The 14,468-nt window shown below is 38.7% G+C and overlaps 1 protein-coding gene across 3 annotated transcripts in view; it reads left to right on the top strand.

Moving 5' to 3' along the window:
- Positions 1-14,468, top strand: part of HSPH1 (heat shock protein family H (Hsp110) member 1) — a 30,176-nt gene that overhangs the window by 10,530 nt on the left and 5,178 nt on the right. For 2 of the 3 annotated variants that reach the window (XM_002720572.4, XM_008273527.4), the window contains 8 exons: positions 197-296; positions 1,748-1,881; positions 2,301-2,545; positions 3,148-3,376; positions 5,445-5,551; positions 5,781-5,914; positions 9,923-10,131; positions 11,773-11,904. In XM_002720572.4, the coding sequence (XP_002720618.3) occupies positions 197-296; positions 1,748-1,881; positions 2,301-2,545; positions 3,148-3,376; positions 5,445-5,551; positions 5,781-5,914; positions 9,923-10,131; positions 11,773-11,904 (1,290 nt within the window). The remainder of the gene's footprint in view (positions 1-196; positions 297-1,747; positions 1,882-2,300; positions 2,546-3,147; positions 3,377-5,444; positions 5,552-5,780; positions 5,915-9,922; positions 10,132-11,772; positions 11,905-14,468) is intronic. The other variant, XM_008273526.4, reaches the window with a different exon arrangement.

Here is a 14,468-nt window from a genome sequence, read left to right on the forward strand (position 1 = left end):
GCGCCAGCCGGGGCAGTCTTTAAAAGTAGTTACTTAAGCAATTTGTTAGAAATGAAGTTGTATTCCCATTTTGTGAATTGGCTAGATACTTAGCTAGAATCTTGTAAATTTTTTTATTATTCCTGTAAAATTATTCTGAAGAATCTGTATTTTTGTGTTGTAATTAAGTTAAAATCCTTAATATTTGTGTTTGTAGGTTCCCTCCTTCTTCACAGATGCTGAGAGGCGATCTGTGTTAGATGCTGCACAGATTGTTGGTTTAAACTGCTTGAGACTTATGAATGACATGACAGCTGGTAAGAAAAAACTTCATTGAGAAGTAAAATACACTATCAAAACCAGAATTAAGATATTTTGAGTGCTGTGATCAAACCAGTTTTCTTATAGGTGTACATTCAGAACGTTAGATTTGAAAGCAAAAGTCTCACGTCTTCACACGCTTCTGTTTAGTGACAAATTGGTGCTTTATGAAATATTTGTGTTTTGGTTAGAAAAGTCTTTCATATATATATATTTTTAAAGATTTAATTATTTGAAAGTCAAGAGTTACACAGAGAGAAAGAGAGAGAGGGAGGGATGGAGGGAGAGAGAGAGGCCTTTCATCTGCTGGTTCACTCCCCAGTTGACCACAATGGCCGGAGCTGCGCCGATCTGAAGCCAGGAACCAGGAGTCTTCTCCGGGTCTCCCACACGGTTGCAGGGGCCCAAGGACCTGGGCCATTTTCCACTGCTTTCCCAGGCCATAGCAGAGAACTGTATCGGAAATAGAGCAGCTGGGACTTGAACTGATGCCCATGTGGGATGCTGGCACTGCAGGCGGCAGCTTTACCCGCTTTGCCACAGTGCCAGCCCACATATTTATATTTTTAACTCCTTAACTTAATTGCGTTGGATTTAGTGTTTATTGCCTTACATTCCTTTTATGGTTAAGAATCAAATTTTCTCGAAGTCTACTGATCTGGGTGTCACAGCTACCTTGGATACAAGTATTAATTTAAATTTCCTTTTCTGCATGTATTTTTTGAATGGTAGTTAGGCATTGGTTATTCATCAGATACTGATTGAACCATGTACTATTTGCCAGGCATTGTGCTAGCATTACTGATAGATTGGTGAACAAAGCAGTCAGTGTTCTATTCGTTGTCAAGAGTTTTTAATAAGTTTATTATGACTACAGATGAATGAAAAGGAAAATAAGTCCATTTTTGCACTGAAAAGCTTTTATCCCCTAGCATATCCTTGATAGGCTTTTGAAAAATTGTTTAAGTATCAATAAAGGTATCTTCTCAGGTATACACATTTAGAAATAACACCGATTTCAAAGTTCACACACACAAAAAATTAACACTGTTTAAGGGTCAGCTCCAAAAGAAAATGATGAACTGCAGTTATTATAGTTGTATATTGAATTCTTAATTGGGGGGGAGGGCTAAGAAATCTCCTAGCAGGTTGTTTTAAAGTTGTTAAGTATTAGGTAACGAACCTGATGCTGTTTGTAACCCATGGTTCCATTGCTTTCTATTTCTCTGTCATATCTCTCCATGTATTGAAAAACAGTAGAACGTTGTTTTAAAATCAAAAGAGTAATAGATTACCCCCAAAAAGTCATGTAAAATCAAGTGTAAAAAGAATGCATTCTCCTTTGTTTCAAGTACAGTTAGGTTTCCTGCAGGTGTGATTATGTGTAACAATGAAATTCCTAAGAAAAACGTGAACCAAAGATTTGAAACATTGTTATTTCTTGTAGTTGCTTTGAATTATGGAATTTACAAACAGGATCTCCCAAGCCTGGATGAGAAGCCTCGAATAGTGGTTTTTGTTGATATGGGACACTCAGCGTTTCAGGTGTCTGCTTGTGCTTTTAACAAGGGAAAATTGAAGGTAAAGTCTTACCTTAAAACTAAGTGAAGGAAACATCTCACTATATTTGTTACAACTTTCAGCTACTAAACCTCTTAACAGTTGTGCTTGTGCTTGGTAATGAAGAACTTCAGATAAAGATGTTAGCAGGGAATTGTTGGGTGTGGTTGATAGATGCAAGGATGACATAATTGTCTTAGTAAGTTCCTTGGTTAGGAAAGAAAAAGATTCTGATATCTTGTATATAATCATTAAAAGTCTACAGTGGTGTAGTATTCCATTAGGATTTTGTAAACATTCTGTCATTGTTGGCTTGGGTTTCATGTTAAATAGAAGTCCTGAGCCTATTAACCTTTAAGTTATTTGACTAGCAATATTTGTGTTCTCATTAGAAATATGGTTTGCAAATAACCAGATTATTTTTGTTCTGATTAAATTAGGTGCTGGGCACAGCTTTTGATCCTTTCTTGGGAGGAAAAAACTTTGATGAAAAGTTAGTGGAACATTTTTGTGCAGAATTTAAAGCTAAGTACAAATTGGATGCAAAATCTAAAATCCGAGCACTCCTTCGTCTGTATCAAGAATGTGAGAAACTGAAAAAGCTAATGAGTTCTAATAGCACGGACCTGCCACTGAATATTGAATGCTTTATGTATGACACAGATGTTTCGGGGAAGATGAACAGGTTTGTCTTGAGTTTTGTGGATTAACAAATGGAACACCTTGCTGAAACTAGCACCGGTGTCAGTTTGAGTCGAGTCTCGTGAGTCTCAGCCCATGTTTCAGAATTGTATGCCACCTGACCCGTGCCTGGACAGACTGCTATTTATCACTGTTAGAGCCAATAATAGCTCTGTGAAGAGAGTTTGTAAAAGTCTTCATTAAGTGTCCTTGTGTTTAGATCTCTTCAGTATACTTTACTTTTTAGTATTTTGGGGCCAGGAATTGGGTAATAGTTTTACGGAGATACTTTGAAGTGAATGGAAATAAATATTTAAAGTAATGAGAATTGGATCACAGAAAACATTTAGGGAGTAAAATGGCAGTCTCAATATAGAAGTGATTCCTTCAAATAAAACTAGAACTGACTTTTCTCCCCTCATTTCCTTTTGCATCTGTTTTCTATACCAGAAAAAAAAAAAGTCACAAACTACAGTGTAGTTAAACTTGATCCATCTGGGATGGGTGAGGATTCAATTTATTGGGAGTGATATTGTTTTAAAAATAAAGTAACACAGGAGATTGAATTTCTGATAAATTTTAATGTTATATAAATTATTTGCTAAGGTCACAGTTTGAAGAACTCTGTGCTGATCTTCTGCAAAAGATAGAAGCACCTCTTTATTCACTGTTGGAACAAACTCAGCTCAAGCGAGAAGATGTGAGTGCTGTTGAGATAGTTGGAGGCACTACACGAATTCCAGCTGTGAAAGAAAAAATTGCCAAATTTTTTGGAAAAGATATAAGCACAACACTCAATGCAGATGAAGCAGTAGCAAGAGGATGTGCACTACAGGTACTTTTTCTCTGCTTTGTAATGGAATACATTTTTTAAAGAGATTCAAGTTTATGTCATGGTGGGTTAATATAATCAGTCATGTGCCCAATAAGATTGCAAAAGGAAGTTACTTTCAAATAAATCCATAAGACTGCAGGGAGACAGAGATGCTCAAATCTGGAAGATGCACCAAGTTTAAAATTCAAAGAACTGAACTGATGTTGCTTAAACTGGGTGTTAGAAACACAGGCATGGTTGTGAGAGGATCACAGAAAACACAGCTGTGAAGCACTTAGCTGAGTGGAGGAAACACTTACTGTAAAGTATGTAGGAGAGAATTAGAATGGATTGATTTAGGGGAGAGTTTGCAAGGTTAAGAGTATTTGTTCAGTGCTTTTTAGAAAATAGTTACCATATCTCAACCTCAAATTGATGTTTTTGTTTTAAAGATTTATTTATTTATTTGAAAGGCAGAGTTAGAGGCAGAGAGAGAGAGAGGCCTTCCATCCACTAGTTCACTCCCCAGATGGCCGCAAAGGCCAGAACTGTGCTGATACAAAGCCGGGAGCCAGGAGCTTCTTCCAGGTCTCCCATACTGGGTGCAGGGGCCCAAGGACTTGGGCCATCTTCTGCTGCTTTCCCAGGCTATAGCAGAGAGCTGGATCAGGAGTGCAGTAGCCAGGACTCGAACCAGTGCCCATATGGCACTGCAGGTGGTGGCTTTACCCCCTATGCTACAGTGCTGGCCTCTAAATTAATTTTTAACCTGCTTATCAAATAAGAATGCAGCCAGAAGCATGAAGTTAGTTTGGTAAAGCAAAAGCAACAAATCTAAAAGTGATAATCCATTGTACTGTCATGATCCATCATGTCATAGGGGGTATTTTTTTGCTTTTGCCTTCATAATGGAATATGCTTTCTTAATTAACTGATTCCCCAAAATGTTGAACATTCATCATTTCTTCCAAAGTAAAGTGAATTTTGGACTCCTTCAAGAGTCTACTAATCAGAGCAATTGACTGTTTTTCCCTGGTGTGTATTCAGTTGAGTCTTTTTTTTTTTTTCCTAAAGATTTATTCATTTTATTTGAAAGGCAGAGAGAGAGGGAGAGACAGAGAATCTTCTACTGGTTCACTCCCCAGATGGCTGCAATGGCCAGAGCTAAGCCAATCTGAAGCCAAGAGTCTTGCCAAGGTCCCCCACGTGGCTGTAGGGGCCCAAGGACCTGGACCATCTTCTACTGCCCTCCCAGACCACAGCCAAGAGCTAAATCAGAACTGGAGCAGCTGGGACCCGAACCAGCACTCACTGCAGTGGCTCCACCTGAATGCCACAGCTCCGGCCCTCCCACCCCCACTTTTTTTCCCCCAAGATTTTATCTACTTGAGAGGTAGAATTAGAGGGAGAGACACAGAGAAAGGTCTTTCATCTGCTGGTTCACTCCCCAGATGGCTGCAATGGCCAGAGCTGGGCCAATTCGAAGCCAAGAGCTAGGCACTTCTTCTGGGTCTCCCACATGGGTACCCAAGCACTGTGGCTTTCCCAGGTCATAGCAGAGAGCTGGATTTGGAGGAGGAGCAGCCCATACAAGGTGCTGGTGCCACAGGTGGAGGCTTAGCCCACTACGCCACAGTTCAGGCCCCAGTTGAGTCATTTTTTATATGAACCTTCCACCTATCTGTTGGATATTATCTATCCCACATTTGGATCTCCCTTTGCTTGTTCATTCATAAAATTGAAAAGTAGAAATATTTTACCCTTTTCAGCTTCCTAGGTATTTGTAAAGTGATATCGACAGAGCTGCTTATAGATTTAGATACACATTCAAGAAACAACTTGAAGTTGCTGTTAAGGGAGGCACTTCTGGGAAGCCCTGTTTTTTAGTTGCTATCCTAATATTTGTTGTCTGGGATTTTGTATCTAGTGATAGGCATAGTATTTAGGGGGTAAATCTTTATGCTTAAGATGGTAATATTATAGCAGTTTTTACCCATTCCATTTGAATTGAGTTTTATATTAAAAGATGGGTGGAGATTATTCATGTGCCTCATGATAATCTCTTAAATCTCTCTCTGTCTCTTGTAAGTGTGCGATCCTTTCCCCAGCTTTCAAAGTAAGAGAATTTTCGGTCACAGATGCAGTTCCTTTTCCAATATCTCTGGTCTGGAACCATGATTCAGAAGATACTGAAGGGTGAGTAGCAGAAAATAACTTTCAGACATGTTAAGAAGAAAACTTAAGTACCTTTTATAATTCCATGATCAATCTACCTGGGATTTTTGAGTCAACAACAAAATCTTTCAAAGTATTTTTCATTTTGTATTGTAAATGGCTCTCTGTTGTTAACGGTCTCTGTTCTGTGTGTGTGGTGCAGCAGTCTTAAAGACTTGATCAGCTGAGTGCCATCTCCTTTCCTCTCCAGTGTCCATGAAGTGTTCAGTAAAAACCACGCTGCCCCTTTCTCCAAAGTCCTCACTTTCTTGAGAAGGGGGCCTTTTGAATTGGAAGCTTTCTACTCTGACCCACAAGCAGTGCCGTATCCAGAAGCAAAGATAGGTAAGTGATCGGTTGGATATTTTTTGCTTTCAGTTAAAGGCTTAGCTTATTATTCAGTGTAGAAACTTGAGTTATTCTTAGCAATGCTGATAGAACTTAACTTGGAATAATGATAATGGAAATAGGTCTTTATTTCATTGATGAATAAACTATATTATACAGATGAAATGATTTGCTAGCTGTGCTGTTAACTTCTGAGAAATAAATAAAGGAACATGTTACTATTTTTCTTACTCTGATGAAGTCTATGCATAAAGGACAACCTACTACTTTTTTTTTAAGATTTTCTTTTTTAATTTTTTAAAAATTTTTTGCCAGGCAGAGTTAGAGAAAGAGTTATAGACGGTGAGAGAGAGAGAAAGGTCTTCTTTCCATTGGTTCACTCCCCTAATGGCCGCTACAGCTGGCTCTGCGCTGATCCGAAGCCAGGAGCCAGGTACTTCCTCCCGGTCTCCCATGTGGGTGCAGGAACCCAAGGACTTGGGCCATCCTCCGCTGCCCTCCCAGGCTACAGCAGAGAGCTGGACTGAAAGAGGAGCAACTGGGACTAGTACCCAGTGCCCCAACCGGGACTAGAACTCAGGGTGCCAGTGCCACAGGTAGAAGATTAGCCTAGTGAGCCACGGCGCCAGCCCTAAGGATGTGTTTATTTGAAAGTCAGAGTTACACAGAGAAAGGAGAGGCAGAGATAAAGAGAGGTCTTCCATCCTCTAGTTCACTCCCCAGATGGCCACAACAGCTGGAGCTGCACCAGTCAGGAGCCAGGCTCTTCTGGGTCTCCCACACGGGTGCAGGGGCCCAGTGACTTGGGCCATCCTCCACTGCTCCCAGGCCATAGCAGAAAGCTGGATTGGAAGTGGAGCAGCAGGGACTTGAACCGGCGCCCACATGGGATGCTGGCAGCGGCTTTACCTGCTAAGCCACAGCGCTGGCCCCTAACTTACTACTATTAATATTAGCCTTTTTTGGGAAAGAAATCATTTGAATGAGTCTAACCTGGCCAGTTGGGCTTGCTTTGTTACTAAAGACTAAAATGTTTTGACCCATATTTTTGTTTTGTTTTTTAAACTGTTCACAAATTTGTTGGTAAGAGTGTAGTTGGAGAAATCCTTGTAAGGTTTTTTTCATGTAAAGTTTTACTAGCTTGGATTGTGTGCATTAATGCTCCGTTTTACAGATGGTGCAACCCAGGCTCTTTAGCATGATATGTCTGATTTTACATGTTTTCACCAAGGCTTGAAACCTTGTACATAAGACGTTTTACATCCAACTTTCTCTGAGTCTTCTTGGACACCCCAGAGTAAATGCTATTTCTCTAAATGGATCATTTGGCAACTAGTTTCTGAACTAGAGATTTGACATGTCATCAAGGTCTAGTCCAACTTTTTACTGATCTGATAATTAAGTCTGTAACTTCCTGTGTGCTTACATGGACAGCACCTCATTAAATCTTTATTAAATCTTACACAGTGCTTTGCATATACCAGGTTCAAAATAATTTGCTTTAGTGGTCTCTGGAATAATAGTACTACATTCCTGGTGGAGATAACTAGCATTTAATGCTTGTTTCTATAGTAAGGGCTCACTGAATACATTTATTAATTCAATCTTCATAAGCATAGATGAGTTAGGTAACTTTGAGGAGGACACGCAGCCAGGATGCAAACCAAGACAGTCTGGGTTCTTTAAAAATGTAAGATACCAGGATAATGGTTTCTCCCTTAAATCATTCAAAGAAGAAAAGAACATGTATCTCACAGAAGTGAATAAAGTGGTAATAAATAGCTTTATAAAACAAATGTATGCTAAGACCACTGGTTGAACTCTGTAATCAATGCACAATCATTCTTAGGTGTTTAACAGAGTTCACTTTTCTGTTAATTTTTAAACATAGGAGTGGGAATAAGAGAGGGAGGAGATATATAGGTTGGCACATGCTCACTCGGACTTACCTCCAATGGTGGAACTAGAAATGTGCCAGGGGATTTCAACTCAATCTTATCAAGGAGGCAGGTACCAATGCCAGCACATTTGGTAAAGTGATAAGTATAAATACACAACCGATCAAAAAGATAGGGTATGTGTCTGAGATTTCACAAATAAGACCAGTGTAAGCAAATAATGAAGGATAGAATTAAAAGGGAGAGAATGATCCTGCGGGGGAGACAGGACACACACAGCAGACTCATAGAATCTCAGCACTCCTGCCTCAGGATCAGCCCTTGGGACATTCGGATCTGGCTGAAAGGTCCATGAGAGTCTCACAGGCATGGAAAGCCATGACACGGTGGCAAAAAAACAATCTAAATGAAAGATCCTGGTGAACAAGACCCCAGCAGAAGGAACAGGCCATCAAGGAGAGAGGCACCTTTCTCTGAAGGGAGGAAGGAACCTCCACTGTGATATGGCCTTGACTAAACAAGTTCAGAGTCGGTGAACTCAAGGGGCTTCCATAGCCTAGACAGCTCATAGCGAGAGTCTTGGGTGATTGCTGACATAAATAAGAGTGCCAATTGTTAAATCAACAACGGGAGTCACTGGGTACATGCACCCCACGTAGGATCGCTGTCCTTAATGTGTTCTACTATGAAACCTAAAAACAACACTCCTAGTCGAACAATACCCTATACCTTATGCGGTTGTGTGAGGGCAGCCTGTTGAAATCCTTGCTTAGTATATACTAAGTTGATCTTCAGTATATGAAGGTAATTGAAAATGAAACTCAATGAAGGGCGGGATAGGAGAGGGAGTGGGAGAGGGGAGGGCCACGGGAGGGAGGGAGGTTGAGGGGGGCCACAACAATATACAAGTTGCACTTTGTAAATTCACATTTATTAAATTAAAAAAAAACTATATAACAAACAAAAAAGAACTTAATACTTTACCCTTTTAGTATTTTTTATGTTCTACTTAAAACTATTGGTTGAACTCTGTAATTAATACACAATTACTCTCAGGTGTTTAATGCTACAACTAGTACTCAAATAGTATTTTACACTTTGTGTTTCTGTGTGGGTGCAAACTGTTGAAATCTTTACTTAATATATGCTAAATTGATCTTCTATATATAGAGATAATTGAAAATTAATCTTGATGTGAATAGAAGGGGAGAGGGAATGTTGTGGGTGGGAGGGAAGTTATGGGGGGGAAGCTATTGTAATCCATAAGCTGTACTTTGGAAATTTATGTTCATTAAATAAAATATAAAAAAAAATTAAAAGTCGTGTGCATTAAAAAAAAATAAATAAAACAAATGTATGCAAAAATCCAAGCATAGTTGTTACCCAACTAGGTTTAATTTAAAAACAGAATAACAGGGCAAGCATTTGCATAGAAGCTTAAGTCACCACTCGAGATGTGTGCATCCCATCCCATATCAGGGTGTCTGGGTCAAGACCCAGCTGCTTATGATCAGCCGCCTCCTAGGGTGCACCCTGGAAGGCAGCAAAGTGTGTACTCTTTATTTAGTCATGCTGTGGAACCACTTCATTACAAATAATAATTTCAAACATTGATGCAAATTTTAGCTCACATCCCTATTTAAAACACATCAAAAAATATTTTTAGAATCAGAAGTGTAGTGCTTTCTCAAAGGACTCTAGGATTAAAATTTATTGTGTGCTTGATATCATCTGCTGTATACTTACGAACAGATTTCCAAGTCTAGTTTGCTCTTCCATCTGGACGAATAGGGTAGGAGGAAGAATTGCATGTCATCAGTATTTTACAGTCAGTGTCTGCCCAGTAAGTGCTTAACAAAGCAGTTAGAGGAGTGCCTATGCCTGTACCTGTTTTTTGGACACACTGAGATTGTTTCCAAGAATACTGTATGTTTTAAGAGTGTGTAGTAAACAATATTGGACTTTAAGTTTATAGAGAATAGGGAGAACATACTGGAATTGCAGTATTTTTGAGCTTTATTTCTTGGTCTTTGTGTTTTTTCTTACCTGTCTCGTTTACAGAAGTTCTGATTTAATTTTAAAAATGGCTAATTTCTTTTTCTCCTAGGCCGCTTCATAGTTCAGAATGTTTCTGCACAGAAAGATGGAGAAAAATCTAGAGTGAAAGTCAAAGTACGAGTCAACACCCATGGCATTTTCACCATCTCTACAGCGTCTATGGTGGAGAAAGTCCCAGCAGAGGAAAACGAAGCGTCTTCTGTTGAAGCGGACATGGAGTGTCCAAATCAGAGATCCCCAGAGAACCCAGACACTGATGTAAGTGTATGGATAGACTTTTGCACTGCCATAGAGTTGAATTAATTCTGAGCTATAGAAGGGTAGGGAAGGGTTAAGATGTTGTCTTTATAAATACTTCTTACCAGAATTCTGAATAAGGATGATAGTTAATAGTAAGTTATTTCCAGTTAATGGTAATTTATGGTCTGGAATTTAGTGAATTGTGATTAAATTTTGTGTAACTGAATTTTAGGTGACTGGTTTATGACAACTCGAGTAGATTGTGTTTTTTTTTTTTTCTTTTAAGATCTAAGTTACTTATTTTTTTTTCTAAGTTACATATTGAGAAGTCAAATGTTACAGTTAAAAATGTCTCTACTATTTGTTTAAATAACCATCAAATATTAAAGCTGATTTTTCTTTCAGTTGTATGACAGAATTGGCTTTAGTGCTCCAAACTTGTTTACACTTAAATAATTTTTTGTATTGTAAGAGGCAGAAAAAGAAGAATCTGTATATCATATAGACAGAATTGCTGCTCATCATCTTAATTGAGACTCTGTTAGTATGAGTGCTGGTTCTCTGGTCAACAGAAGAATTTTAGGAAGCAAAATGTTTTGTACCTATTAGAGTTTATTTCCGGAGACTAATCAGAAATAGCATAAGTGAATAGGCAGGCAAGTTACAATGTTTTAATTAAGATGTGAGGAAATGTGATATCCTGTGGTCACTTACCATTCCTAGAACACTTAAGGAACATTAACATTCTGAACCTTTTACTCTCATCTACAGAAAGTCTTCAATGTAGTGAGCTAAATGAGCAGTGCCAGGTACTTTCAGTCTCTTAGTACCTTTAGAATATCAGGAGTGCCTTGCTTCTAACTACTTCAGTGTCTGCCTTAGAATCTTGAAGCATTGGAAAAAAAAAAAAGACTTCAGGGTGGGCAGAAAGTACTTAGAACGCTTCAGACTTCTCTCAGAATGGGAGAAGCTCAGAACAAGCATTGATTTATTAGGGACTGAGGACTACTGAAAAAGGAAATCAGAAAACTTGTAGGGTTCATTTTCCTTCATTTTCTTTACCAAATTTTTAATCAGGATTAGCATGTAGCATTTATTCTTTACCTTGCGATCTTTTAAGGTTTAAATAGCTGGATCACAAAGGAAAATGGGGTGGAGCAGAGGGTCTTAATTATCTAAAAGATGATGAAACGATAAGCCCTGGAATAACTGATAGTTGGCCATTTTATGTAACTCTTTAGTAAGTGGAAGTGGAGCTAAGTCAAGATGTGTGATGGCTGCTGGTGAAATTAGGGTTTGGAAGCCTGTTCTGAGAAAGAGGCCTGGTGTAGTAACGTTTTTCCTGTGCTTTTGACAATTAATCTTTACAAGGTTAGGTGGAAGTGTCATAAAGGAGAGTTCTTGATTGTCACCACATCATTCAAATGCATACTTGTGTAACTTATTTAACTACTGTCATTCACAACATTTCTTCCAGGTTTAAAAATTCTAAGAAGTTTTCAAGTATTTTGTATTCATTTTGCTTTTATCCAGTACCTTTTCTCCCCACCTATTAAGATTTCAGAAATTGAGTGTACTGTCTTTGGTGCCCTATAACTTTTAAAATTTATACAAGTACACCTGCTTTCTACATCCTTTGTGCCTGGGCTTTCATTTCAGAAAAATATCCAGCAAGACAACAGTGAAGCTGGAACACAGCCCCAGGTACAAACTGATGGTCAACAAACCTCCCAGTCTCCCCCTTCACCTGAACTTACCTCAGAAGAAAACAAAATCCCAGATGCTGACAAAGTGAGTGACTCTTCTAGTTCATTCCGTTAGACAATGTTGCAACGTGTAATCGTTAATGATATCATTGAATCTGCAGTTTCAAGAGAAAGCACCAAGTGATTTTATTCTATGTAGGGTTTTTTTCTGTTGATTTTCTATGTGTTTTTCAATGAAAACCATTTAGAGGTACTCAAGCTCAACTAAGGGAATTTAATATCCTGCTTTAGGCCTGAAAGCTTCTCTTGATTAACTGCCGCTCCAAGTAATAAGAGCCTATGTGTAGTACTTGTTGTCATCTGAAAGGGCAGAGGTATCTGCTAGTGCCAGAGGGGGAAAAGATACATCCCAGTGCTGCATGATTGGTTTTCATGTAATCAGTTGATAAATGCATGGGCTATAGGAGTCTAGTATGCTTTCTTCTCTGCTCAAGTCATTTGTCAAATTTAAGAAGATGAATTATGATGATCTGATAAAAACTAGATTGCATTTCAGAGTAATTGCTCTTTTGTCTTGCTTCCATAGTAGGTATTGGAAGCTAAATTGAATAGTGGTGCTATGTCCCTCGAAAAATGACAGCTTCTAATCAAACCTTTAGTATTCATGGTCAGATGATACTGAGAAGTTGCCATTGTTGTCGCCAGTGTTGGAGATCGTTATTCTCTGTGCAAGTGGCGTGTAAATTATTAACCTGTTGGTAATTTGGTTTTCTCTTACTTGCTGAGGATAGGATTCTTTACCCTCAGGTGAATTACAGAATTGTTTGTTAGGGTCAAAATGGATTTTACACTAGCTAAAATTTCCACTGTTTAATTTGCCCTTGTTCTGATTGATCCTGCAGGGTTCCTAAGGTGAGCCCTAGATCCTGACTGATTTTGAAAGCTGCTGCCTTTATATGATGGTGATTATTTAGAAAACAGCTGCTTGGTTTCCACATCACTCCCCTTGACTGTTGGTTGAACATGAACTAACTTGTGCTGATAGCCTCATTACCTGTGTGAAAACGTGACATTGGGAGGAATCTCAGCCTCTTAGCTATAGGAACAGTGAGCTTGAAGCCCTTGAAACATTATCTTACCCTCCTCTGGAAGGTCCCTCATCCATCTGTGTTGGAATGCTGTTTTGTGGTAGACTGATTGTTTTTCACTAGCTGGTTTTACATTGTACTGTCTTATCTTAACTACCATGCATGTACTACCATTCATTTTGTCCCCCAAATATCTGTGGCACTCCTGCATCTTGCTAGGTGTAGGAATCATCTGATTCATTTTTCTTTCTTGTGGATCATGCCGTCAGTGCCCTGCTTACTGTATTGGAGGGCTCTTTTTTGGGCACTCAAAGGAAGGGGCTTCGGACTGAGTAGATCATTGCTAGTGATACAGTTTACAGCACTTGATAGATCTGTGATGTGATTTCTAAGAGCAGTGCAGCACAGCTGTGGGAAACATGCATTCTAGTCCCATCTCTGTTGTAGGCAAGTCATTCATTCCAGTCCTAGTTTCTTTGTACCTGGAGTTTTAACATCCTTTATAACTCAGGTTATCCAGTGGCAGTGATTGTTATGCCTTAATTAGCTAGTCTCTTGCCATTTTTCCATCCTAGCCAATGAAGAATCATGTTTCACACTGTGGTTATTGTCTAATCTGTTGTATAACTGGGTTTCCTTGATTGTGTGTGTTTGTTGTGCTAGTTGGAACCTGTAGAAATGGAAATAATTAGAAAAGACTTAGAAAATTAAAGGCCACAGGAAATACTTGCTTCTTTAGCCCTGTATTTACATATGTTGAAAATCCTGCAATAAACTATAGGTTGAGTATCCCCTATCCAGAAAACCTGAGAACCAGAAGTATTTCAGGTTTGGGATTTTTTTTTTTTTTTTTTTTTCAGATTGTGGGATGTTTGCATATAAATTGAGATATCTTGAGGATGGGACCCAAAGTCTAGAGATGAAATTTATGTTTCATATACTTCCCATACACATAACCTGAGGGTAATTTTATACAGTATTTTTAGTGTGCATACAGTTTGTGATGGGTCACATTAGGCTACATAACAGCTGTGGAATTTTTCACTTGTGGTGTCATGTCAGCACCAAAATGTTTCAGAATTTGGGTAAGAGATACTCAACCTTTGTAAACATGCTGCATCTCCGTTTTCTACTTTAAGATTCCTAGTTCTTTCTACCTTGCAGAGTTGCTTGTGGGAAAATATATGACTCAAAGATCAAGGAAAATAGGTGTGTGTGTATGTGTGTGTGTACATATGTAAAAACTCCAAATTCAGTAGGAAAGTATAAAAGACTAATCATCAGAGTGGTGCTAATTGTAATTAAAGCAGGCATAATAACTGGGGTATGTGGACTAAAATATAAAAAACTGAATCAATCTTCACATGTTTAGCATTGGTCAGTCTGTCAGATTCTAAACATGAGAATATGGATAATTTAATAATTTAACCTTTGGAATTCTGGGATTGGCAAACATGCTTAAAGGGATTAGAAGCTTAAAAATCTAAGAAGAAAAACATTAGCAGGAGAGATTTAAGTTTAAGCCGAGAAAAATACCTTGGTGAGTTCCTGAAAGTTAGAC

The sequence above is a fragment of the Oryctolagus cuniculus genome, chromosome 9 (assembly GCF_964237555.1).
Source record: "Oryctolagus cuniculus chromosome 9, mOryCun1.1, whole genome shotgun sequence".
Classification (NCBI taxonomy): Eukaryota; Metazoa; Chordata; class Mammalia; order Lagomorpha; family Leporidae; genus Oryctolagus; species Oryctolagus cuniculus.